The 27,968-nt window shown below is 28.1% G+C and overlaps 1 protein-coding gene across 2 annotated transcripts; it reads left to right on the forward strand.

The window, feature by feature from the left end:
• Positions 1–23: 23 nt before the first annotated feature.
• Pis (phosphatidylinositol synthase) lies at positions 24–27,968 on the forward strand. 2 transcript variants are annotated; one of them, XR_012756146.1, is made up of 8 exons: positions 24–156; positions 1,298–1,374; positions 5,453–5,587; positions 10,292–10,445; positions 13,476–13,639; positions 19,925–20,097; positions 23,467–23,617; positions 25,319–27,968. XR_012756146.1 is itself a non-coding variant. In XM_075363664.1 (7 exons), the coding sequence occupies exons 2-6, from the start codon at positions 1,335–1,337 to the stop codon at positions 20,080–20,082; spliced, it is 651 nt and encodes a 216-aa protein (XP_075219779.1). In that variant the 5' UTR covers positions 24–156; positions 1,298–1,334; the 3' UTR covers positions 20,083–20,097; positions 23,467–27,968. The 2 variants fall into 2 exon arrangements, 1 of the variants encoding a protein (XP_075219779.1); XM_075363664.1 differs by having other exon boundaries at positions 23,467–27,968.

The raw sequence follows: 27,968 nt of genomic DNA on the forward strand, positions 1-27,968 counted from the left end.
GTTTACCGATACAGCAGGCATTACTTGAAACCTTAATCTCACAGTTGATAATACCGATATTGACAGTTCAGATATGAAAAACATTATTATAATGGCTTATACAGTTTACAAATAAATTTCAGTCAGAAGATGGCCGTTCAAAATTGCTAAAGGAAGGTAAGGAACTGCTTAATTTTTTAATAATTTACTTCTAATTTTCTAAAACTCTTAGAAATGGTTTAGTTTTATTATTGTGCGTTAAATTTTGTTTATAGATTTTTCTTTATTATGTTAAATTATTTTCAGTTTATTTAATCAATTTCATCGTTAAGCCTTTATTCAGGGGTGAATTACCGTCTGTCAATCTATGAAATTGTGACGTCATTTGTAAATGTTTTCATTTAGTATACGTTCACGAACAAAAAAAGCGGAAAATTTAAGTCAGTAAATAAATTCTATTTAATTAACAGGAAAACGTCGATTTGGATTTACGAAAAAATTGGTCTCTTATAACATAATGTAAGCTTACATGATGGGTCCATTAAGTGATGAAAAATTCAGTGCCTTAATCGCAGTTAATTAAATTGTTAGAAAGTAATATTTCTTATTTTGGATGGATACTAAATACGGTTTTTTTTAATTGTGTTGGGTTTTGAGTACATAATTATTGTGTAGTTTTAACCTTACTTTTATTTGATTTATTGATTTTCTAACAGTATGTGTTCATATATTGTTTGTTTTTACAAGTAACACCAATGAAACTTCTTAATAAATTATTAATTTATTTTTGTATTTAATATACCACAGGTTATTTAAATTGTGAATACTATTTGTTGTATTAGTATAACTCGCATTGTATTATGGGTAAATTTAATTGTTGTTCATATGTTGTGATAGTAGACTGAAAATATAAGATTTAAGTTGAAGTATATTTATATGTAATGTTTACATATTTTTTTATCAAATAAATGTTTCTTTTAGTCAACAATATATCGTATTAAAATATCACAGCATTATTATCAAAGTATATTTACTATTATTATTATTAAATGTGAAATATTCACTTATGGAATATTTCACCGGACGGATTGGAAAAATAAAATTGTCACAATTTTCAATCAGTAGAATGCAAAAAATCATTGAAATCACAAAATTAGAAGTTTTTGACAAATAGTTTAATTTCCTGCCCATGTACATTTAAGTTAGGCAACCTTTTTAGTTATACAATTATAACTTCTATGTAATATACTTATTTGTATTTAAGATTAAATATTGATATATTAAAAATGAATTTTACTTTTTTCCTTTTTTATTTCAGAAGTTTAAAAGTTCTCTGAGAAATTTTGACTTTGAAAATGACTGAAAATATATTTCTGTTCATTCCGAACCTTATAGGTAAGATTTATAATTGTTTACAAAGAATATCACTAATTATATTTTTTCAATTCTATCTCTGAACAGTAGTACTGCAATAGTTAAAAGTAATGCAAATTACTTTTACATTTTTGCTTGTGTTATTGAAAAATATATTAGTCATCATGTGTTAACCATAAAATTGTACTTTCAATTATAATGATAATGTTTACAGAAAATATTTTTTATCACTTGCTCTCAAAAAGAAAAATCACTGAAAAAATTAATCAAATTGTTTTCTTTTATTAAAATGTACAATGAAAGTAGTTTTATTCTAATTTTTTGAAGCATTAATACTAATTTTATTTGTCTTTCAATACGTAAAATTATTTTATATTAATTTATCAAATTTAGTATGTATTATTGCTTTAAACAAAAGCAGCAGATTCATCAATATTATGAAAAACATTACTTATTAAAAAATGTTCCATTGGCCCTTTGTATGTCAAAAGTCAATGACTTTGTAAAAATTATATGGAAAAATAACTCGTAATTATCATATGTGAAAAAATATGTCTTTTACTATCTGTGGATTTCATTATACTGATTGCCTTCTTTTTGATACATGAAGTACCTGATGAAAGTTCTCTGTAAAGTAGTGTACTATGAATGCTAAATAATGTGATAGTAACTGCATAATAAGTTGACAATGATCCTTGATCATTTACCATCAGTTTGCGGAAAAATTTTCTTTATGCATTTTGTTATTCCAGTTTTCAGTACACTCCAAAGATAATTTTCAAAAAGATGGTATGATAGATATTTGTCTGTTATAGTCTATCATAGTTTATAATACACTGAAAAGGGTTATAAAATTAAATGTATTTTAAACAAACTAATGCAAACGCATGTAAACTAGTATTAGTTTCTCAACTGCAGGTTGTCCTGCAACACTTACTAATAGTATTTTGTTAATATTTTTGTATTAGACTTACAAAATGTAAAATTGTAGTTGAAAACAAAATAGTTCCTATAATAATTTCATATTTCCTATCATTATTTTTTTTGTATTGTGAAATTATGATAGGAACTATTTTGTTTGTAATATCTTACCTGTAATGTTATTCATAGTAATAGAAGTTGTTTGATTGTTTTTATTACAAAGTATACAGAACCTTTTAGAACTTTGTTTTATTAACCTTAATTTTCTTTTTTAGTGTTTCTATAAATTTGTATTATTCTTACAATTGTTATTATAATTAATTGATTTAAAAGGATAATCCAGAAATTAGAAAATGTTTAGTATTAATCAATTTAAAACTAGTAATAATTTAAAAATATTTATCTGATACTGAAAACTTTCTTTGTTTATAAAAAATATATTTTCCATTTTGTGCTTTATTCTTTCCTCTATATTAAATTTCTCTTTTAAAATATTTTCTTCATCAGAATGTTTTGTGGAAATTAAATCAAAGGCACAGTTAAAATACAAAGAATACAGTTTATTTTTTTTGTCTTCAGTCATTTGAGTGGTTTGTTGCAGTTCTCCAAGCTTCTCTATTTAATGCTAGTCATTTCATTTCGGTACACATCCTACATCTCTAACAATTTGTTTTTCGTATTCCAAACATTGCCTGCCTGGACAATTTCTCCCATCTACCTGTGTCTCCAATATCAAACCAACTATTCCAGGATGCCGTTAAGATGTGGCCTATAAGTCTGTCTCCTCTTTTAGCTAAGTTTTTCCAAATGCTTCTTTCTTCATCAATTTGCCCCCAAATCTCTTCATTTGTCACTTTATCCATCCATTTGATTTTTTAAATTCTCCCTTAGCACCACATTTCAAAAGCTTCTAATCTTTTCTTCTCAGGTAATCTGATCATCCAAGTTTCACTTCCACATAAATCTACGCTCTGATGATATAGTTTCAAAAATGTTTTCCTAATGTTTAAATTAATTTTTGATGTTAGCAAATTATATTTCTCATTGAAAGCTTGTTTTGCCTGTGCTAATTCGGCATTTTATATCGCTCCTGCTTCGTCCATCTTTAGTAATTCTGTTTCCCGAATAACAATTTTTCTACCTACATAGTCTTTTCTCATTCTGTTTTTATAAAGAAACATGCTATTTTGTAAATAATACAATAAACATACTAAAAATATAGATAAGTATGTCTATGATCTCTGTTAAAATTTTTTATGGTAGAAGTAAACATTTTTTAATTAACTAAATAGATTTTCAAATATTTCCCAGAAAAATGTTTGAAGCACTAACAGACTTGTTATAGATGAGTGTTATTTTGATACAAAGTAATGCCACTTGACAATGTACTGTAATTGTTTACTTCATACTGCTGTAAAGTGTTTCATAGTAAGCTCGAAAATTTGTAGTCATTCCACTCAGCTTGAAATCTATAAGTAAAAGATGACCAGTCCCAAGAATTTTCTACATAACTTTTCTTGTACTCTTTGAATTTCCTTTTTCATAATTGTGGAAGGAGTTCCCAAGTAATGCCACTCTGTTGATTGGTATTAACTTACAGTAGTTTTATGACAGATCTGTTTCACCCCTAACAACAATATGACTATGGGATTAATTTCTCTCTTTCTTATATTAGTCAAGAAATGTCAATATCACTCCCATCTGCTTTTCCTTCTCCCCAGGTAGTTTTAGAGAGCCCTTATGACGCAAAATGTTTCTGTACCCAAGATGTTTACCAACAATTACATGTGAAGATATTTTACACTCTAAAGAAATGATTTATGTAATCCATCGATGAGTAATAATTTATTCTTACAAATTTCGTTTACAATCTTTTAAATTTCTCAAGTTACAAAAAAGGGTCACCCTAAATGATACTCATTATGAATTTTACTTCCTTTCCTAGATATGTTAAACCATTTTTCTTACACTTGATTCATTCATAACCTCAATCACCATACAGTTCTGTTATTTGTCTATGAATTTCTATGGGGCAAACATTTTCTTTCTTTTAAAAATCGAGCAATTTCATATTTATGGGATTTTCAATTTTTAAACACTTTGGAAAACAATAACACAATATTTACAGGTGCAGAACTTGCTCAGACTGAACTACTCCAAAAGGAAACTATCTGATTTTGCATCACTGGTCAAAAATGATCCTCATGAGTGCTATGTTCAAACATTTTTTTTTCTGGATATTTCTCTTATTTAATTTAATATGACTTAAAGTTAATGGAACATAACATTAAATTCCTTTAGTCACAAGAGAAACTAATTTTAAAACCTTTCCTCCAATTGTTATTTGTAAAATGTTTTTAGTACCATACTCACTGATGTAATTTGCCCAATAACACTTATGTTTTATAAATTATTTTGAATTTTTGTGATTTTCATTCCTCATGAGATTTATTGTAAATAGCAAAAATATAAAGGGTTCTACAACTACTAGTAAAATTCAAGACAATGCAATGCAGTCTTAATCCACTGAGTTGGTCTAGAGGTGAACGCGTCTTCCCAAATCAGCTGATTTGGAAGTCGAGAGATGGATACTGGTGTTCTTTGGTGGTTGGGTTTCAATTGACCACACGTTTCAGGAATGGTTGGACTGAGACTGTACAAGACTACACTTCATTTACACTCATACATATCATTCTCTGAAGTAATACCTGAACAGTAATTCCAGGAGCCTAAACAGGCAAAAGAAAGTAAAAAAGTGCAATGCAGTCAGCAATAATTATAATTTAAGAGGGATGGCTCACTCTTACCTCACATTAAATATTCAAGACCGTCCTTTGGTAATGTTTCAAATAATAATGAAGAATATTTTAATTAAAATAGAATAAATATCTTTGAATATTTTTGTAACAACAATTTAAAAACAAGAACATCTTGAAGAATAAATTATTACTAGAGCAGGAAAAAGTTTTACTTTCATTTTATTTTTAGTATATGGTAGGTTATGTGTTTTTGGCTTATACTAATGCCATTTCTTTCAGTTATTCTTATTGCCATTATTTTTATAAATTACTTATCTTCAATATTTTTTTTGGATAGAAAGAAAAATAATACTTGCAGACTCAGGATTAATTTTTTTTGTTTTTATTTTTTGTAATTATTTGGATTTTAATCTTTTTAGGTTATGCAAGAATAATATTGATGATTATATCATTTTACTTTATGCCATATAATTATATTGTGTCTTCCTGGTGTTATATTATTAGTGGACTTCTTGATGCATTTGATGGTTATGCTGCCCGATGTTTCAACCAAAGTGAGTATAAGTATTCTGACTTGAAAAAAAACACATAGCATATTTGTTTATATTATAACGTAATATTTATGACTAATAATGACCACAAATTTTGTTTTTATTATTGAATTTCAGATTAAAAATTGCATATTGTACTTTGAACCCTTTTTATATTGTTTTTTTCTTTCTTTTTTTTTTACTTACAATAGAGATTGCTTCTTTAGCACAATTAATTGCTTTCATAAGAACACTAATTGATTTTAAGAAATTCATGTTAAATAGAAGGGATTGTTTTCTTCATGGTTTTTGATTGAACTGATTATAACATGTTGATGAAGAATAAAAAAAGTAAAGATAATTGTGTTTAAGTTAATGAAATGTTGAAATATTTCTTAGAAATTATACAGAATTTATTCACATACGGTTGACGTATAACTTGGCTAAAGAAGAAAGAAAAAATACATTTATAAAATAAAATTGTACTTTTGTTTATCAAATTAAACAGCACTTTCACCAAATAGGATAAATATATTTATCAGTAAAATTAGTAAATAATTAAGAATCTTATATCTTATTGTTTTGAAATATTTCAACAGCATTTTTCACTGACTTTATATTCATCATTTCTTTGCCATCTGAATGTAAATTTTCAGTTTCACCATTTCAAAGTCATTTTCACTGACATCCAAATTGATTGATAGTTGCATTTCTTAAAACTCATATCAATTAACTTACCATATTTTATCCCATGTTATTTTCATCTAGAGATAAATTAAATTTAAATAAGACTATCTATTAATTTTATTCTGTTGGGTTCATCTATGGTTGTTGTTGATTATCCAGTTTCATCTCTTTTTAACAAATTTTAAAGACCTGGTTAATGCACAAATTTAGCAGTTAGCAGTAGTATTAGTAGATATCATTTTTCCCATTGTTAAATCATAGTTAGATCAGTTTTACCTACTTTAATAATTTTTCTGTGTTTTCCTCTTATACCTGTGAAATTATCTAAATAAACATTTCTTAAAGAATTAAATTTCCCCTGTCGTTGCTACCACACTCACTTTCCCCAATATTTAATTAAGGAGAATCTATACAGTCCTTTTCTTGCACTCCACCAATCACATCTTTTATATCAATTTTAAACAGAAATATTTTTTACTTCAGAACCATATAATGGGTTGGATTTGCATTCATGAAGTGTATGTATCTTGGATTTGCATTATTTTCTTCTCTAATTACCACTGATAGCACCTTTGTTTGTTAACTATTGATAGCAACAAGTATTTCAAACTAAACAGGAGTTTTAGTATTGCTATGAAGGTTTTAATTTTTTTTTAAGACACTGCACTGGATTTTTCTGATGCCTTATCACTTCAAAAGATAACAGGTACTGACCTCTAATGAATCAGTAGTTACTTCATTATCATTTTCATCTAATTTTGTATATGAAACAGTTTCCACATGAAATTGCTTCTTTGAAGCTTACAAATATGATATATTATGTATTCCTATATATGATAGTTCATTAAGTAATATTCACACCTTTCTTTCTATATATGTTTTTCTAAAAAACACATGCACATGTTACATTAATAAATACATTGTTTTATAAAATAAATATGTTGTTCTACACTTAACTTGTGTTCAGCATCCTTGTCAATTTTAGTATATTAAATCTATTCAGTAAATGTACAGAATAAAGTTCAGCTTTATACTGGAAAAACAGATTGTCCGATTTTAAGAGTTTCATAAAATTTTAGTTTCTGTAATGAAAGCTATTATATCATAAATACTATATCGTAAACTTTTATGTTATGAACTACAAAAACTATAACAGTTTTAAACACTAAAACTGCTGTAATTTTTTTATTATCAGCAGAGTCAGTGTAGATCGATGTAATTACAGTTGTTGAGTATTTGTCATGATTTATGGAGGGCAAAGTATAAAACAATGGAGATCAGTTTGACAACTTTGTATGTACAGTACACCAAACACAAAGGAATGAAATGAGTCTGTCTAAAAACATTTCTTTGCCATTGCTTCTTTCAGATGTGTTTTGAAACCTAGACAAATTAGACTATAAAAATTATAATAAAGTAAAATTATTTGAAAATAAGTAACCAATAAAGTTATCTATTTTTTTCCCTAAGTTTAAACCAGTGTGACATATCTTCAAATATCATTGTGTGTCTTACAGAAAAAATAAAAATAAAGAAATAATGTTTTCAGAAAAATAACACTTTATAAAATAATTAAGATAAGAATTTGAAATTTTAGTAAGATTAAATAAATAGTCTGTAAAATCTGTATCAGGTACTTGATTTTTTTTTTAAAGATCAATAAAAATGACTCGAGCTCCGAGTAGCTCAAACATTTTCTTTTATCCTTTCCTATAACATTTTAAGATGAACTTGAGGAAAATTAAATTTTATTTTTAGAAAATGCAAAAGTAAATAAACCAAAAACTGATAAGACTCGCATTAAAATCAGCTTATCATTTTTGGTTGTCTTATCAGCAAAATGTAGGTTATTTCTTCTCATTAATAAGATTTCTTATATCACTATTCTAGTGAAGAAGTTATTATATCTCCAACTATATTTATGTTGTTGCTATCCAAATACAGTATAATCATGATGTTGCTATGTGTAATTCTCTTTCTATCTGTATTTGAAACACCACATTTCTTTTTATGCAAATTTAGAAACAGGCTCCTTTTTTGTGTCTGGTGTCACTGAATGTTTACTTCATGAACACATTCTAAAATGAAGGTCCTCCTTCACTTAATTTAAATGTCATTTTGACAGTACACAAGTTCACAGCTCAAGTTTCAGTTTGCTGAAAGTGAAACTGTGTTCTTTTTACTGATAATATGTTTATTGTGAAATGTTAACTGTCACTTTATGTATTCTTTATTTGTAATGAGACTGAAAAAACATATTTCTGAGCAGTTATGATTAATTTCTTTTTTTCAACATTGTTTCTTAATTCAAGTCTACAGCTACTCTACAGTCATGTGTCCTATCACTACTGATATTTAGTTTGGTTTATTGAATTTATATTTTATTAAGAATTATGAGATCTGGCTTTACTCGTGCCATTAGGTTTATTGTGCAGCTGCTGAATAAGAATCAGAGTCCCTGGGCATGTACACAGTCAGCTAACTCCTACCAGATCATACCAACAAAGCATTTGGCTTCTCAAGTCTCTGCGTCGTATCTGTCAAGATCAGAACTTCATCAATAGAACCTTGAATATGGAAAAAGAGACCAACAATGAGGAAAAGAATTGGATGGTGCACATTAGTAACAATTATTTTGTGTTGAACAACTTATTATGTGATTCAATAAAAACTGTTTTTCACTTTGAAATTAAAAAGATAATTAAGGAACAGATTCAAGTTTCTTAAACATGATTTTTGACATGCTGGCATTGTTTAGCTTGTTGAAGTCAAACTGACCTATAAATGCTATTTGAAGTCAGTCAGAATGGTTTTTATCTGGCTAATGTCTCATAAAAAATGTAGTCATGATCCTTTTAATTGAGTCTGAACTGTTTCTTCTAAATATTAACATAACGGTCCTTAACGTATTTTATCTAACTTTTCCTTCACGCTGCTAGATGGACTTGTAGTTTTTCGTAATTAGGATAGATTATTATAACATTATAGTTTTACTATCATCTGGTCCAAGGGAGTTATGGTTTTTTTGTAATTAGTTCTGGTATTTTACAAATTACTTACATTTAGTTTCTCTAGTTTTTTTTGGGTTCTATATGTTTCTCATCCACTAAGAAATCAAAATCCTTTTCATTTGCATAGAGATGGTAGCATAGGTTAGCCAGTGACATTTGCATAAGCAGTCAGAAAATGAGATTATTTCTCTTCAATTACAGTCTACTAGTAAGAATTGTTTTGGTCATGCATTTATAACATTTAATAATGAATCCTTTATAGATAAACTTTAAGTTATTCACAACCGAGTGAAAGAGATTATACCATTTTATAGAGCTTATATCAATATTAAAACTATTTTCATTTATTAAATTTAAATTTGTTTTAAATAATTGTTTAAATCATAAAATTTGTTACGAAGTAGTCAGCCCCATTTAAAAAAAAGAAGAGAAATAAGTAGGTAAGATTGATTATCTAACCAGATAATCAATATCCAAAAGATAGTTTTTAATATATTTGCACAAGGACATTTTTTGCTCAAGTTAAAAAACACCTAAGTCAGAAATAACTGTGATGATTTATTTCATTTTATAGTTTAGTTGATATATATCGTTAAGTAATTTATACTAAAACACATTGCAGTTACTTTTTGAAAGATGTATTAACAAAAAAATGTTTTATCAGCATCAGCTCAGCCATTGACTCTATTGTGCTCTATTAGATCGCATTATTTTTAATTGAACTTTCTGTGATTATAATTTCATCAATAGAAATTTCTCATCTATTTCTGGGGTGACATGTTATACCATAAAGCAGAAATGATTATTTTGCTGGTTCTTTTGTTCTCTTATTTTCACTAATTTTTGTTCAAGTAAAATGGTATGTGTAAAATCATAATTTACAAAGCTAATATTATCAGTTATCATCGTTTCAATAATAATAGTTATTTTATAATCATTTGTAAAGAAAAAAAGATGCAAACAATGTCACACTTGAAAGTGTGTTCATATTTTTAAAAAGGAAAGTATTAATTTTTTTTTTTTCATTAAGGTACTAAGTTCGGGGCGATGCTGGATCAGCTTACAGATCGTTGTGGGACAGCTGGTCTTTGCGTAACACTTTGCTACTTCTATCCAAAGTATATGTTTTTCTTTCAACTGAGTATCGTGATTGACATTGCTTGCCATTGGATCTATTTTCACTCGTAAGAAAAGATATTTAACTATATATGTAAATATTTATGTAAATTACACGAGTTGTCATTTAAGTTTTTTTTTATATACTGGATGGTTAATTGCCTTTTCAGTTATTTTTACTGTGGTTTTTCTAATCAATTAAATCATTGAAGTTATACTGAATATTCTTGTGATTCCTTAGCATATTTAAGACATTCTGTGCTGAGTAGTCATACAGTATGTGTAACAAAGTTGTTTCAATTCTGTTAATCATGTACATGATTTACGAATGTTGTAAATCAATACCACAGTTTTTGTTGAATGTTAGTGCATATTTTGTTCTCTTTAAAATATTTGTCTTATTTAACTATTTGTTTATTTTATACCGTCTATAAAATTGTATCTATGTTTTCTTAATTTCATAAATTAAAATTTCTTTCTTTTGACTTTCTTCATTAGCATTTCCCATTCAGTTCTGCAAACTCTCTTATTTTAAATACATGAAGGATATCTCTAAAGTAAAGACCGCTGGGAAATTTCTCTCCTTAAGGTTGGCGAACCTGTGTTATTCATGGTCATACTAGTAACATACACACTGCATTGTTGTCTGTAAGTTGTCATGTTGTACTATCTTTGATTATGTGTGAGTTATTACATTATAGAATGAATAGGAAAATCGATGTTGTCACCAACTGTGAAATACATGGAGTCATATGTTTTTTAAACCATCACAACATTAAGCTGACTGAAATTCATAGGCAATTGGTTAATGTATATGGTGATAATGTAATGAATGAAAGAAACATCCGAAAATGATATGAAAGGTTTAGAAATAGCAGAATTAATGTGCATGATGAAGAATGTTTAGGGAGACCCTCAATAATCACCAAGGACTTGTTGAAACGCATCGATAATGAAATCAGAAAAGTTCGTCACTCTATGATTTCTGATCTGGCCCTTCTTTTTCCTGATGCTTCAAGAGCTGTTATTGGTCGCATTGTTCATGATCATTTAGGCTTCAGAAAGGTTTGTGCACGTCCTTATGGAACATCACAAAAAAATCCAAATGGGATTTGCTTTGGAATTTTTGATACACTACACAGAAAAAAGTGATAAGTTTCTTAATTCAATTTTTACTAGCAATGAAACATGGGTTTCATATTACTCGCCAGAGAGAAAATGGCAGTCAAGTGAATGACGTCATCCACAATCACCAACCAAACCAACAAAGGTCAAGCCACACCCATTTGTACTCAAACTGATGGCTACAGTCTTTTGGGATTGGTTTGGCTTACTGCTGATTGATTTCATGCCATGTAAAACGACTATAATGCAGAAACCTACTGTGAAACTCTACATAAGTTACAGCACGCCATTCAAAATTGGCAACGTGGGCAGCTGACTAACAGCATCATCCTGCTGCACGATAATGCACGTCCACATGTTGCTGGTCCGACACGTGATTTACTGAGAACATTTGGATGGGAGATTTATGATCACCCACTATATAGTCCAGACTTAGCTCCTTCTATTACTATTTGTTTGGAAAATTGAAAGAATTTTTGAATAGTAAGCAATTCGCAGGTGACGAACTTAAAAATGCTGTTAATCAGTGGCTAAATGGACCAGCAACAGAAGAATATGATGAGGGTATATTGAAGCTGGTGTATCGCTACAAGAAATGTCTTAATTCCTGTGTCGATTATATAGAGAAGTAGTATAAGGTATGTAGTTTAAGAGAAATAAAAATAATAATTTATAAAGTTTTCAGAATAAACTTTTTTACAATGAAAAGGTCTTTACTTTAGATATAACTTCTTGTATATTAAATATATAAACAGCTTTTAATAGATTAGAGTTTTTTCATCATTCAACATCAGATTAATATTTTCAGCATTATAAAAATTGTTCTATTAATAATGTTTACTTTTTTTTTACCAGTTGTTTTTACATTCATATTACAGCACAATACATGTTTTTTTTATTTTTTTATTTATTAGATTCTGTCTTTTGTTTTTATGTAGGTATGTCCGTGTTTTTTTTGTTGAATAAACTTTTTTTGAACTTTTAAATGGGTTTTGCCCCTATCATAAAATTTTAATTAAGCTTCTGTTTTTTAAATACATAAAACACACACACATATATGTGTGTGTGTTTTAAACAGACCTCATCCATTTTATATATATATATATGGATGAGGTCTGTTTAAAAAGTATCTTCCTATATTTTTTCCAGGTGATAAAACTTGGTAGCATGCAGCACTAATGTTCTGTAGCAAGCATATTGATGGATTTTAGATAAAAAGGAAAATGAAAGCTTGTAAAATTTAAAGAGAAAGATTTTAATATATTTTTTTTTTTTTAGTTTTTACTTGATAGTTGTTCAAAATGATTGAATTTTGTATCTGATTGGTTTGATAAAAATGCTTTCTTGGAGTAACAGTTTGAATTGAAATCAATTGAGAATGCTGTGCAATAATCAATAGATGCTGCTAGCTGAAGCGAGTATGATGTGTAACATTATGAGTAGAGCAGTAGTGGACATTGAAGGTGCACAAGCGTTGCAGGATGTAGAAAACCCATTTCAAATATATATCAGCAGGAGTGTTGTAGAACATGCTCATAATGTCAGAATGCCACGATTCTCAAATTACAAAGTCGATTGCAGGGACCACCAAAGGATTTACAGTATTGAGTGACTGTCACTTCATATGGATATCTTTAATGAATTCTCTGTGCGTATAACAGTTTATGAATATACTCTTTTTTTATATAATTACTTTGTTAGAATAGTCATTTGCCCAATTTTCATAATTTTTGTTATTCGCTATTTTTAATATTATTTTTCAAAACTACTCCTCCATCTCTTATTTGAACTTCTAAGAAAATTCCACTTGTATAAACTGGCTTATTATATTTGCCAACTATTAATACCATCTGTGTTATTACTTGGTTAGTAGTTGTCATTGTTCTAATAAGACTGAGCAATCTGGGGTTGCTTGATATTACAATCATCTAATGAAAATTTTAATTTTTTGAATTGTACTTTTTTGTTTTTAGAGTAACACTTCAAGGTAAAAGAAGCCATAAATTTATTGACTTATCAGGAAATCCAGTAATGAGAATCTATTACACAAGTAAATTGGTACTGTTTTTCATGTGCGCTTGTAATGAAGCTTTTTACGCTTCATTGTATTTGCTGCATTTCACTAAGGGACCGATAAGTAAGTTTATTTACTGTTAGATTTTTCTTATAATAATTATTTTTATTTTGTTTTTTAAATAATTGTGTTCATTACTGAAAGAAAACAGAATGGGTTATGGTTATTTTGTAAATAAATGATGATACTATTGAATCAGAACAATTAGAAAATTACTTTATTCATAAATTTTAAAGTAAACAAGTTAATGTAATGAGTTCTCTAGCAGATTATAAGAGGGAACGGTTTGTTCAGATTAGCAGATAAAGGATAAGAAATCTTACTCTTGCTGTGTTGTTAAACGATACAAAAAATTCTGATAATTTAATTGCATGTGAGCTCTTGACAAAGAAACATGTTATTTTAATTTTTTATTTTATTATATCAGCTCACAAATTTAAAAAAATAATTTTTTAATGGATGTACTTCCATAAATGCAGTTCATTATAAAATAAGATTTTATTAAAGTAAGAATATATTCTTGAAATTTTTTACTGCTCAGTTGAATTCATTGATTTTCATAAAACTTGTTTTGAGAAATGGCAATGTAGTTGTGTTGTTATTATAAAGTTTGTGGTTGTTAATATGTTTGTTTTCTAAATTTTTAAGTTTTTATTTTTTGTTATTTATTATAGAATTGTATACAAACTGATGATGCAGTCCCATAAAAGTTCACTATTTGTATTAGTTTTTTTTAGGTTTTTCTGTTGCTGTGTTTGGTGGTTAAGTTTTTATTTTTTGAAAACTTTATTTATTTTTAATTGAGTACTCTGATGGAGTATAATAAATACATAAATTATGCTATAGGGTGTGGTGGATATGATATCAAACTGCATCACATTTCAGCCCGATGATTTGCTACATCTAAGACACCTGAGGCAATAGCATCCTGAAAATCAAAGGATGTAGATTAAAAATAAATGTTAACAGCTTTAATAAACTGGGTTTTCCTTAAACACCAAAGATAACCAGGACTGAATGTTTTTTGACTACATACTGTTACTATTTGCCAGTGACTGATGACCTCACAATTTTTTTATTAAAAAGATGAAAAAGCTATATATAGTACCAAGTCATTAATTATTTTTATATTATACTTGTGAATATTTATATCAGGGCAAGATTATCAGACTGAGAGTATTAATATCATTAAACCGAGATACTGTAATCTAATAGGCAGATTTTTTTGGGATAATGGCGATGGAAGATAAAAGTGGGTTATCAGAGGCACACTGTTCATAATGTTATGTTTGTTGTACTTAAACTTGCATAATCATAGAAATCTTAAATATGGTATTATATTTATATTGTTTTTATATTTTATTTTTAAAAACTATTAGGATTAAAATTATCATGATAAATAAAAGGGGTATGAACATACATATGTGAAGTATACAAACATGAAAAGGTTCTAACAGGTTCCAACTTGATGTGTTCATGTTCCTTGTAATTTGGTCTACTTGCATAATTTTCACTGAGAGAGCGTCATGTTCAAACATGCATATAATATGTTTGAACACATCATGCTCTCAGCAGTATGAAAGAGGCATAAGGGATTGCAGTTTTGTTTTGAATGCAAAACATGCACTTTTGCCTTAAGTTTTTAAAAGCATAATTTCATTGAAAATAATAATAACTGAGGTTTCAGTTTTTTAATGCATGATCAAACAGTGTAATTGGTTTTTTTTTTTAATAGATTCTTATGCAAAATGGATAAATTTCTGAAAAAGCGGAGTCATCTATAACCAGTGAATCAGTTGGTAAAAGGCAAGACTGAATAATGACAGTTATTTAAATTATGGGTTTACCTCATTGAATGGAAAGCCACCATGCATTGTTTGCTTTCAAGTCCTCTCCGATAAAAGCCATCTGTTTAGCCATCAAAATTAATTTTTTTTTAATTAATATTTAATATAATATAATATTTAATAATTAATATTTAGGGGACCGACTTATAGAATTTTGCACAAAGTATAATTTAGTAATTGCCAACACCCAATTTAAAAATCATAATAGAAGAATATACACTTGGAAAAAGCTAGGCGATACTGGAAGGTATCAGATAGATTATATCATGGTTAAGCAAAGATTTAGAAATCAACTCGTTGACTGCAAAACTTACCCTGGAGCAGACATTGATAGCGACCATAATTTGGTGATAATGAAATGTAGATTGGGGTTTAAAAACCTGAAGAAAAGGTGTCAGATGAATCGGTGGAATTTAGAGAAGCTTGAGGAAGAGGAGGTAAAGAAGATTTTTGAGGAGGACATCGCAAGAGGTCTGAGTAAAAAAGATAAGGTAGAAAATGTAGAAGAAGAATGGGAGAATGTTAAAAAGGAAATTCTTAAATCAGCAGAAGCAAACTTAGGCGGAATAAAGAGAACCGGTAGAAAACCTTGGGTTTCAGACAATATATTGCAGCTGATGGATGAACGTAGAAAATATAAGAATACTAGTGATGAAGAAAGTAAAAGGAACTATCAGAAATTAAGAAATGCTATAAACAGGAAGTGCAAACTGGTGAAAGAAGAGTGGATTAAAGAAAAGTGTTCAGAAGTGGAAAGAGAAATGAACATTGGTAAAATAGATGGAGCATACAGGAAAGTTAAGGAAAATTTTGGGGTACATAAATTAAAATCTAATAATGTGTTAAACAAAGATGGTACACCAATATATAATACGAAAGGTAAAGTCGATAGATGGGTGGAATATATTGAAGAGTTATACGGAGGAAATGAATTAGAAAATGGTGTTATAGAGGAAGAAGAGGAAGTTGGGGAGGACGAAATGGGAGAAACAATACTGAGATCTGAATTTAAGAGAGCATTAAAAGATTTAAATGGCAGAAAGGCTCCTGGAATAGACGGAATACCTGTAGAATTACTGCGCAGTGCAGGTGAGGAAGCGATTGATAGATTATACAAACTGGTGTGTAATATTTATGAAAATGGGGAATTTCCATCAGACTTCAAAAAAAGTGTTATAGTTATGATACCAAAGAAAGCAGGGGCAGATAAATGTGAAGAATACAGAACAATTAGTTTAACTAGTCATGCATCAAAAATCTTAACTAGAATTTTATACAGAAGAATTGAGAGGAGAGTGGAAGAAGTGTTAGGAGAAGACCAATTTGGTTTCAGGAAAAGTATAGGGACAAGGGAAGCAATTTTAGGGCTCAGATTAATAGTAGAAGGAAGATTAAAGAAAAACAAACCAACATACTTGGCGTTTATAGACCTAGAAAAGGCTTTTGATAACGTAGACTGGAATAAAATGTTCAGCATTTTAAAAAAATTAGGGTTCAAATACAGAGATAGAAGAACAATTGCTAACATGTACAGGAACCAAACAGCAACAATAACAATTGAAGAACATAAGAAAGAAGCCCTAATAAGAAAGGGAGTCCGACAAGGATGTTCCCTATCTCCGTTACTTTTTAATCTTTACATGGAACTAGCAGTTAATGATGTTAAAGAACAATTTAGATTCGGAGTAACAGTACAAGGTGAAAAGATAAAGATGCTACGATTTGCTGATGATATAGTAATTCTAGCCGAGAGTAAAAAGGATTTAGAAGAAACAATGAACGGCATAGATGAAGTCCTACGCAAGAACTATCGCATGAAAATAAACAAGAACAAAACAAAAGTAATGAAATGTAGTAGAAATAACAAAGATGGACCGCTGAATGTGAAAATAGGAGGAGAAAAGATTATGGAGGTAGAAGAATTTTGTTATTTGGGAAGTAAAATTACTAAACATGGACGAAGCAGGAGCGATATAAAATGCCGAATAGCACAAGTTAAACGAGCCTTCAGTAAGAAATATAATTTGTTTACATCAAAAATTAATTTAAATGTCAGGAAAAGATTTTTGAAAGTGTATGTTTGGAGTGTCGCTTTATATGGAAGTGAAACTTGGACAATCGGAGTATCTGAGAAGAAAAGATTAGAAGCTTTTGAAATGTGGTGCTATAGGAGAATGTTAAAAATCAGATGGGCGGATAAAGTGACAAATGAAGAGGTATTGCGGCAAATAGATGAAGAAAGAAGCATTTGGAAAAATATAGTTAAAAGAAGAGACAGACTTATAGGCCACATACTAAGGCATCCTGGAATAGTCGCTTTAATATTGGAAGGACAGGTAGAAGGGAAAAATTGTGTAGGCAGGCCACGTTTGGAGTATGTAAAACAAATTGTTGGGGATGTAGGATGTAGAGGGTATACTGAAATGAAACGACTAGCACTAGATAGGGAATCTTGGAGAGCTGCATCAAACCAGTCAAATGACTGAAGACAAAAAAAAAAAATTAATATTTAGTTAAAACTAAATATCCAGAACATAAAAACAAACCTTTGGAATTTGTCGAAAAAAATTACATACTTTGAGAAATCGGCAAGCTTCTATTTTTAAATCCAGCCATACTGATAAAAGTATACTTGAAGCATCGTATCTTGTAGCATTAAGAATAGGTAAGTTGTCCAAACCCCATACAGTTGCAGAAAACCTCTTATTGGCTACTGCAATTGATATGGGTAGTGTATTAATAGGCGTGGAACAAATAAAAAAAATTGAAAAAATTCTGCTTAGTATCAAGGCAAATTGATGATATGGCTGCTGATGTTCACGATCAGATAATTCAGCAAGTGAGTTCAAGTGAATTTTTTTATTTTTAGGATTCAATTTGATGAATCAACAGATGCAGCAAACATTCTCAGTTCTTCTGTTTTGTGAGATATTAATGCATTAGGGACAGATCAGTCAAAGAAAAAAATGTTGTTTTGTAAATTAATACCTGGTAATGCAACAGGACACAATGTCTTTTTGATGTGTTTAATGAAGCTACTAAAAATACAGATTGGGCAAAATGTATTGCAATATGTAGTGATGTGCAAAGGCAACAGGAAAGAACAATGAATTTCTGAAACAATTAAAAGATCGTCTTATACCAAGGGCGAAATGGATACACTGCTTCCTTCACTTGCTCTTACCACAAAAAATATGCGAGAAAATCTCGTAACAAATTCTTTGTAAAAATGGTTAATTTTATTAAGTCATTACAGAATAGGCTGTTTAGTAGACTATGTGATGAAGTGGGTGAAAAGAAAAATTCTCTTTTTTCTATACAAAAGTAAAATGGTTATTGCAGGGGAAAGTGTTAACTCAGTTATTGGAATTGCGAGATGAATTAATAATATTTTTCCAAAAAAAAGTTTACTTAGCTGATGTATTTTCGCATTTAAACAACTTGAATGTGAATTTACAATGATGCAACAAAAACATTTTATTAATGACATATCGAAGTAAAAACCTTGATATGTTTCCACTCATTTCCGATTATATTGAGAAAAATTTGGATGAAGACAGTATTATTTACCACAGTTTGGAGAGCATGAATATACATTTGCATGAACTAAAGATTCAGTTGGTGGTGTATCGTCCTTGACGATAAAAAATACTTTCTCGAAGAGATGGGTAGTGAATCCATTTAATGAAAAACATGTTGCATCTGCTAAGTTACTAGTTGAGATTCACAGCTCATTGAAATGTCTTTCAATGAAATGTTACAACTACAATTCACATCTGAAGATTTAGATGTTTTGCCTTGCTCTTCGAAGTGAATATGGAAATTTAGTCATAGAAGCATTGTAAATATTAATTCCTTTCACCATGTCTTGCCTTTGTGAAAAGGGTTTTTTGTCTATGGTTGGACTAAAAACTAAATATAGGAATCGTCTCTTATCACTTAAAAACAATTGGCTTTTGTGTTTCTAACATAGATCCACAAATGGATACTTTTAAATGAAAAACAAATGCAACTATCTCGTTAACTTATTCTCTTTACATGTGTACTTATAAATGTAAATAGTGTTTGTAATAAATGTTTTTTTTCTTATAAAATGATTTCATTATTTATTATAACGTTGTAGGCTAATTTTGTAACCTCCAGATTGAGAAATGCTGCCTTAAAGTGGTGAGTTTATAGGTGTTCATTAATCTCAAAGTTAGTTTTTAATATTTGTGTTGTAATTAACAGTTTCCACTGATTTCCAAATTTGTTATATGTTTTTAGTATAGGTAGTTATTTATTTATAATGTGTGATCACTCACATTATGTGAGTGATCATGTTTGCTGGAATTGTTTCAATCAGAGTTATACTAGTTTTAAAACAATTAAACTGCCAATATGATTGGATATTATAAAGCCATATTGTACATCATGTTAATTTTTTTTTGTTTCTGCACAGTTGATTTTTTTTTTAATATATATAGTTATTTGATAATATTTTTATTTCATTCTTTTACAGTAAGCAATGTGAGCCTATTTGAAGCAATTTGTTATGGGACAGCTCCTTTTGCAATCTTGAAGAGCTTAATATCATTAATACATGGTTATGTTGCTTGCTGTAACATGGTTATTATTGATGCAGGCGAGAGGGAAAAGGAGTCTTTGAAAAATAATTGAATCAATATTTGTAAGGTAAATATATTCATTCAACAGCACGTTGAAGCTTGATAACATATCAGTATTACTAAAAATTAATTTTTGAGTTATTGAAACTATTTTAAATCGGAACTGATACAAAGAATATCAGAGCTAATAATCAGCACAGTTTCAAATAGCATTGCTGATAATGGTCCCCATCATAAAATGGTTAGAAGATCCCTTAAGTACATATTTGAATAATACATTCAATCTATGTTGTCTTGGTGAAATGTAGTCTAAAAGTTCCTCACTTTTAGATTTCCTTTTCTCTCCCTTCCATTCTGCTACATAATGATAACTCTCATCTCCTCACCCTCAGGTAATACGATACTTCCTCAGGTGTCATGACAAGGACTCATGGAAGCAGGATTTGCTGGCAGAGCTGACCAACATGTGTAGAGAAGACTACACCCCATTTGACAGCATCAGTAGGCAGTTATTGACATTTGAGTGGAAGGTATTAAATATTGTCCCTGCAAAAGTGCTTTTTATCAGCATTTAAAAAGAGTCTACCTCTTCCCAAGTTCTCCCAGAGTCTAGTTGTCATATGGCTGAAATAAAATGGCTTTAGTTTAAATGGATGGTAGGTAATAGCAAAAATTAAAACTGCTCCAGAGATATTTCCATATTACATATCCTTCACCTAAGTTTATCGCATTATAATTAGTCTGATAGTTTTTTTAAAACACCTTTTCTTGTGCTAGAAACATAAATTTTTGATACATTTTAAGTTAATCTTTTTGTAGATTTTTGGGATGATTAAGATTTAATTTTGCCTGGAAGTTGACAAAAGTGTTTTAAATCATATCAACAGTCTTAGTTTTGTTATTAACTCCAATTTGCTACATCTGTTAGGGTTTAATGAATTTAATTTGTCTTTATTCACTTTTTTCTTCATAAGCACTTTTGTAGTGATCATTATTTTTTCATTGCATTGATTAGTAACATTATCAGTACGCATTCATAGTGATCACTATGAATGCAACAGCACTTCCAAAGAAAAAATGTAATATATAATACAATTTTCTTTACAAAAAAACTTTTTTCTAAAAAAAAATAAAATAAAATATTAACGTAAACATAAATACTTACAAATAGAGATTAATGTGAGTTGTAACATTCAGTACTACTTTATTATAGAGCCAAGAATTTATCTAGAAGAAATACAACACAGTATTTTTGGTTTTAAGAAAAAGTAGGGCACCAATCTTAAGAGAATATGATGATTTCATCAGTAGGAGTATTGTATCAGAGTTAAAAAGTAGTGACAATTTTAAACTTAAGTAGGATGGATACTGCATTCATAAAAATAACTTTGAGGGTTTAGTAATTTTGTAAGAGGTCAACAGCTACAGGGATGTTGAGAGAGTGCATATTTTATTTTATGCATACTTAGTGGTAGCGCTCTTATGAAGCATTATATAATACAAGTAACATAAAGAAAGTTGCTCATAATGCTCATGTAGGTGACCCCTGCTTACCAGTGATGCGAAGTCGGATAGTTCTCTATTATATTAGCTCAGTCCAAGAGAGGTCTTCAATCTAAACATGTAATTATTTTTTTCCTTACAGTTTGTCATAATTACTTCATTTTTATTTGTTACACTCAAAAGGCTTTTACTTTCCGGATGATCTTTGTACTTTTGACTGGTTAAATGTGATTTTTCTTTATCAGAATAACGTATATCTGATAAGCATTACTAAACAAAGTTTGAGACAACCTGACATGAGGTACAAGTCACTCTGGAAATAGGCATTATGATTTTCCAAGTTAACAAGCAGCCTGTGCTGAGCTTGCTCAGGAAAGTCAGGAATGAAGTGGTTTTCTGTTGTCTTCTTCACTGAGCCAAACATAAGTTGGGTTTAGACATATGTTCTTTTAGCTGTTTTTGTCATGGGAAATGACGAGTGTGTGTAGAAAATACTGTTCATTTAATAACATTCCAGATGACTAGCAGCTTCAGTTGTGACTTAATCATGCAGATCTTTTTTCATGATTATTTTGAGGGATTCTGTTTAAATCGTAGGTAACAACACATATGTGACATGAAAATCTATTACGTAAATGGAGACAATATAAAATATGTATAAATCATGTACATGTAAAGAGATTCTTTTTCTAATAATTTGTCCTGGCATTTATAAAATTAACTCTGAAGTCTTTTGTCTTGTCATTTATAGATTTTTCAGTTTTGAACCACTTTTTGAAAATATAATCTTTAAAATTATTTTTATAGTTAACTCCTGAGTCAGTTTTTTTAAATTTAATTTATTGTTGTTAAAGTTATTGAAGTCTACTGTTGATAAAAAAAATTCTTATGGAGTATAGGAAACATCCTTGTTTGGTTAAAAATCCACTAGCAAGAATTGGATTGGACTAATAGAACTTTTTAAAATGATGTTTACAAAAACTAGTTGAGATGTGTAAACCTGTACTTTGTGAAACTAATTGTGAATTCATTTACAAAAACTTAAAAGTTTTCATGGATCATTTAGAAAGGAATTATAGAAGGTGAAATTGTCAGAACAAACTGGTGAGGTTGCAAATGAATATGTACTGACCATTTGCTACTTTGAGCATCTGTGGTTTATCAAGGACCATGAAATGCCTAACAAAGTGATAGACATAAAGATGACTAAAACAAATAATTTTCTGTAGATCATTTAACTTAGGAAAAATCAATTGTTATTTCATTTAAATTTTTTTAAATTATAAATTTAGAGCTTCATGACTATAAAGTAAGAGGTGATAGCATTTACATAATCAGGTTTGCTTCATTTGTGACAAAACTAAGGTGATTTGGAAAGACAAATTAGTGAATTAGTCTACATGTATAATCGCTAAGTAGTGCCATTCCATTATGCGATGAAGATACACACTTTTTCATTCCCCACATCAGTTAGTTACATTAGTTAGTTGTGATGGATTGAATGTCAAAACACATCCAGTCTAGTTACAAAATTGAGAAGGACAAGAGTAAACTGAGAATAATAGATGAAGTTGCCAAATTAGTATTTAGAGCCATTTTTGTCTTAGAAAATGATAAAATAACTATGCAAAAAACGCACTTACAATTTTATAAATAATTGGTCATATTCTTTTATTATTTATGATAAACTTCTCTTGACTAAAGTCTCTTGTATTTTGGATGCTTTAAATGTTTCACATCAATAAGAAAGACAGAGAAAGATAGTGTCAAGTAATAAATTTATATACCTCTTACATTTTAAAATAATGTATTATATATATATAAATTGTCTCTATTCTATAACAGAGTGATATGCTATACCAAAACATGTTAGCAGTATTATTTTATTTGTTGTTTTACAAATTATTAATTTAATTTTGTAATTTAATTACAGGAAATTATATATGGATCTCTGTTGTAAAATACATCTTTAAAACTGATGTAAGGTTGATGAAACTTTATGTAATTAGTTGCAGAATTATATGTAGACACTCATCACAGCAATATTTATGAACTCCATGTAGTATTTTCCATTCACGATCCAGGTAACTGCATTAGATGCTGTAAAAATCTTCCATTTTTGTAAATTCTTTGTTACATAATTATTCAGTAAAAATTTATTAAAAAACAATATAAATGTTAGTGAACATGATAAACATATAATATGACATAATCCATCAAAACACAGTAATTAGTTAAGTTTTGTGTGTGTGTGATAAATATTTTATTAAAATTCATCTTAACAGCATAAATAAATTAATTAAAAATTTACCATTATAATACTGATTATTGCTCGACCTTTCTTGTTAAAGGACTTCTATACAGTATTCTACCTTCTCAGTTACAACAATAATACATAATATTTTTATTATAGAAAATATTAAAAGTTACAGATAAAACAAAAAAAAGTAATAATGCTCTTTCAGTTGTCTATTAAAAATTGTTCTTAATTGGATTTGACTGAAAGATTGCCTTTTCTATGTTCTTAATCATAATTTTTATTGTTGTCAATAAAATGTGCTTAAACACATGAAATATAGAATAATAGTCACTGTAAATAAGGTATATTTTTAATTAATTTATTAATAATAACTAAGTGTGATCATTACACAGAATCTAAATAAGATTATGTCAATGTAGATTATTTATGTATTTAGTTGTAAAATACAATTATTGTGTCGGTCCATGTAAATTAACAATACTTTATGTAGGAACAATGTGTTATTTACAGACTGCTTGACATTTGTTTGATTTAGCAAATTAATTCATATTCAAAATGTAAAAATAGCACATTTTCCAGCTATGAAATGTTATCTTCCTAGTTTCTACACAGTTATCAATATGTAGCCAATAGCCAATGCATCCATTATGTTTAAGCTATTTATTTATTTACTTGTAGAATGATATGAAAAAAATGTACTAATTGCAGTTATTAATTATAATTTGTTTTAATAATAATAATAAATAATAATAGCTGTTCATTAAAAAACATGATAAAACATAAGTAATGCATCTATCCAATTTAGTGCTGTAATTGAAATCATTTCATCAATTACAAAAAAAAGAAGATAAATGCCTGTTCTGTTCTCTTATTTTCAGTTTATTTGTGTTTGAAATTGTGCATTATTAAAATGTATTTATCAGCATTATTATTTTATTAAAATAAAACTTGTCTACGCAGAAGTTTAAGAGGGCGTAGAAGATTGTTTGTTAAGTATAGTACAGTAATTCACCAAAAAAAACAAATTATTATGTAAATCTATCTTGAAAAAATTATTATTTTTTATAATTGTAATTATTTTTAAGTTAATTTATAAAACAAAATCTCCTAGATAAAGTCTTAAATTACAAACAGACTAATAGAAATACCTCGTTAAAGAAAACTAAGCAAATTGTTTAAATGTCTAGTAACCTTGCTATATTTATGTTTCAAAATATTTTGAGGATTATAGTAAAAATATTAGAAATTTTGACATTTTGCTATAATATTATAATGCATTAGATCTATGACGTTAAGGTCAGCAAGGATACTGTTGTATCCAAATATTAACATATCTTTTTTTTTAGATTTGTAATCTTGATTAATGTATAATTAATTTCTTAATTTTTTAATGGACATTTACAGGGTTAAATATTCCTGTTGTACACCATTTAAAGTCAATGAATGCATCATACTTGTAACATATTGTATATGAAAAACTGTCAATAAATACATTTTGTAATTCTATATTTAATTTGTTTTCCAGCTTTGTTCTAGGATTTTGCATTAAACTTCAATAAAAAATTTTATCCACAAAAATTTCATTTTTATATGTGCGCTTTCATATATGCATATTTATTTGAACATAGTAAACTGTGACTTGTTTGAATTATCTTTCTAAATTTCTTATTTAAAGCAAATTTAGTCAGGATGAAAATTATTTTCTTATTTATTTTGAACTTGTAAGAAATTTGGTTTATATTGCTTTTCTTATACAATGTAAGTTATAATGTATATTTGTTTATATTAATTAATTTTTTTTATAATAATAGTAATTATCATTTAATAAAACAAAATAATATAAAACTATATTAAGTTTTATATAAATTATTATAAGTGATGTGATATATGCTGTGATTATTTTGTTATTCATTGTTTAACTTGAGTTCTTTTTTTTATATGTGTAGGAAAAAATTATCTTAATTATGAAAGAGAACCTATCTAACACATTCAGTATCCATCTGATATTAAAATTTTATCTCAGAAATTCATTGCTTGTTCCCTTATTTAAAGCGATTTGCTTTCAAAAACTTGAATTTATTTATTTTATTATCAAAATTTGACACACTACTTTTGCCACTTAGTTCTATTTCATCATTTTAAAATAACTATAAATGATATTCCAATATATTTTTTAAGCTGACAAACAAATTATTATTTTATCTCTGTTTCTCTTTCTGTTTAATTTTCTGAAAGGAAGAATGAGAATGAAAACTTCCTTTGAAATTTGGATCAGAAACAATGCCGTTTTGACACAAATGATGTCATAAACAGCATTCATACATTCACAAATCATCAACTGAGTGGAAGAATTGTTGAACATATCGTAATTTTACAGCAGCCACAGCTTGCTGAATAGCGATTACAACATTAATCACGGATGGATGAATGTGTTAAATGGAGGAAAAAATTCTTTGAATAGCTTTTTAATTATTTTTTATTATATACTGAGTTTTTTATACTGTTGTGTTTAGGTATTACTAAAGGATAGATTGGTCTGAAGTTAATACTAAAGAGTTTTCTGTATAAATATTTAATCTGTATCAGCTCAGGAACAAACAATCTCTGAGGTTGTACAATAAAATTCTGGTCTCATTGAAATGACTGCAGGCTCCTATTTCATGTCATAGGTTCACTTTTTAAATCTGGTAAAAAAGATGTATTTTTTTTTTGAGAAAATACTTAAAAATATAGTCATTTATGAATCATTAATTTAAGCACATTTATTCTTTGTACTCATTCATTCCAGATGTTAAAATTCCAGTTTTAATTTTAGTAAGAAAAATGTAATTAGTGGCAGTAAAATGTACTTATTTTTAGTATAAAATATATTCATTCCATTATAGGTTAAAAATGTGAAGTTAAAATCTTGTGGAAAGAAGTAATTTTGAATACAGTAGAAATCTCTACTTAAGACATTTTAAGTAACATAACTAAAATGTAATAGTATTTTGTTACACTTAAAATTCTATCATCTCATGAGTACATTTTTAATATATCACTTCTTGGTCATCAATTTAATATAAAACATTCTTTGATGGTTTTTCCTAATATTATTTGATTTATTTTCATATAGTTTCAGGACATGGTTATGGTTAATTTTTTTTTTTTTATTTGTATTTTTATATTGAAAATGTAGATAAGTTGGTAATCTGTTTTAACACCTTTTAGTTAAAAATTTCATTCAATTAAAGAATGTTTTGAGACCCTTCAAATTGTTTATTTTATTTTTATATCAAATGTTGATTATCAATGGACATTATTTTCTTGTTTTAATTTGTTTAAGATAATATAGTTGTTTAAAATTATGCAATAGTACGTTAATCTTCTGTTACTGTTTTTATGTAATATATATGTATTTGTGTGTGATGCTTTTATATATATATAAAATTTATTCAAGTTATTTTGCCCAAAAGTATATCTGCATTCTGTTCCTTTCTGGTTACTAGATTCCTAAATTAATTGTTAGTTCATTACACTATTTATACTGACAGTTTTATGCATTCAGTAATATATCTTTAATTTTTTTTTTATATTTGTGTTATTTTTTCAACTTTATGTAAAATAGTTTATATTTTAGTACAAAGTGTTTGTTGTTTGTGTGATTTATATATTATTTTCTTTTTTATTGCTTTCTTTTCGTTTTATACAATTTTCTTTTTCATATTTTACTAATAGAGATGTGTTATTTAAAATTGTTCTTTTCCTTTATGTTTAAATTTAACAGTGTGGAATCTAAAACAGAAGCTTATATGAATGTAATGCTGATGATCTTCAGTATCTTAAATTTGATATTCACCACCACCTTTTTCATTTATTAAAAAAATATTTTTCTGTTAAAATAATTTCTTCAAAATTACCCTAGTTTATAGTAGTAGTGAAAAATAAAGGTGGATGAAACATAATTATAAACTCTAATAATTCTAGGTTCTCATTACGAACCAGTCTTAATATATGAATTTTTATTTTCGTTCATATTACAGTTGGAATGTGTTTCATCTAGAAACTGAAAACTACCTGTAATGCTGAAATGTTTACTATTATATATTATATATATATTTATATATTCTGATAAATAAAAATGAAAATACAATAATTAAAAATTTTCTCAGTTGAAATGGTGTGTGTGTGTGTGT

This window comes from Lycorma delicatula, chromosome 4, assembly GCF_047948215.1.
Source record: "Lycorma delicatula isolate Av1 chromosome 4, ASM4794821v1, whole genome shotgun sequence".
Lineage (NCBI taxonomy): Eukaryota > Metazoa > Arthropoda > Insecta > Hemiptera > Fulgoridae > Lycorma > Lycorma delicatula.

Excerpts from the sequence above, each read along its gene's own strand:
- Pis (XM_075363664.1), top strand. The coding sequence starts at position 1,335 with ATGACTGAAAATATATTTCTGTTCATTCCGAACCTTATAG. Across the intron at positions 5,588-10,291 it reads TGCCCGATGTTTCAACCAAA|GTACTAAGTTCGGGGCGATG; the intron begins GTGAGTATAAGT and ends TTTTTCATTAAG. Across the intron at positions 13,640-19,924 it reads TTTCACTAAGGGACCGATAA|TAAGCAATGTGAGCCTATTT; the intron begins GTAAGTTTATTT and ends ATTCTTTTACAG.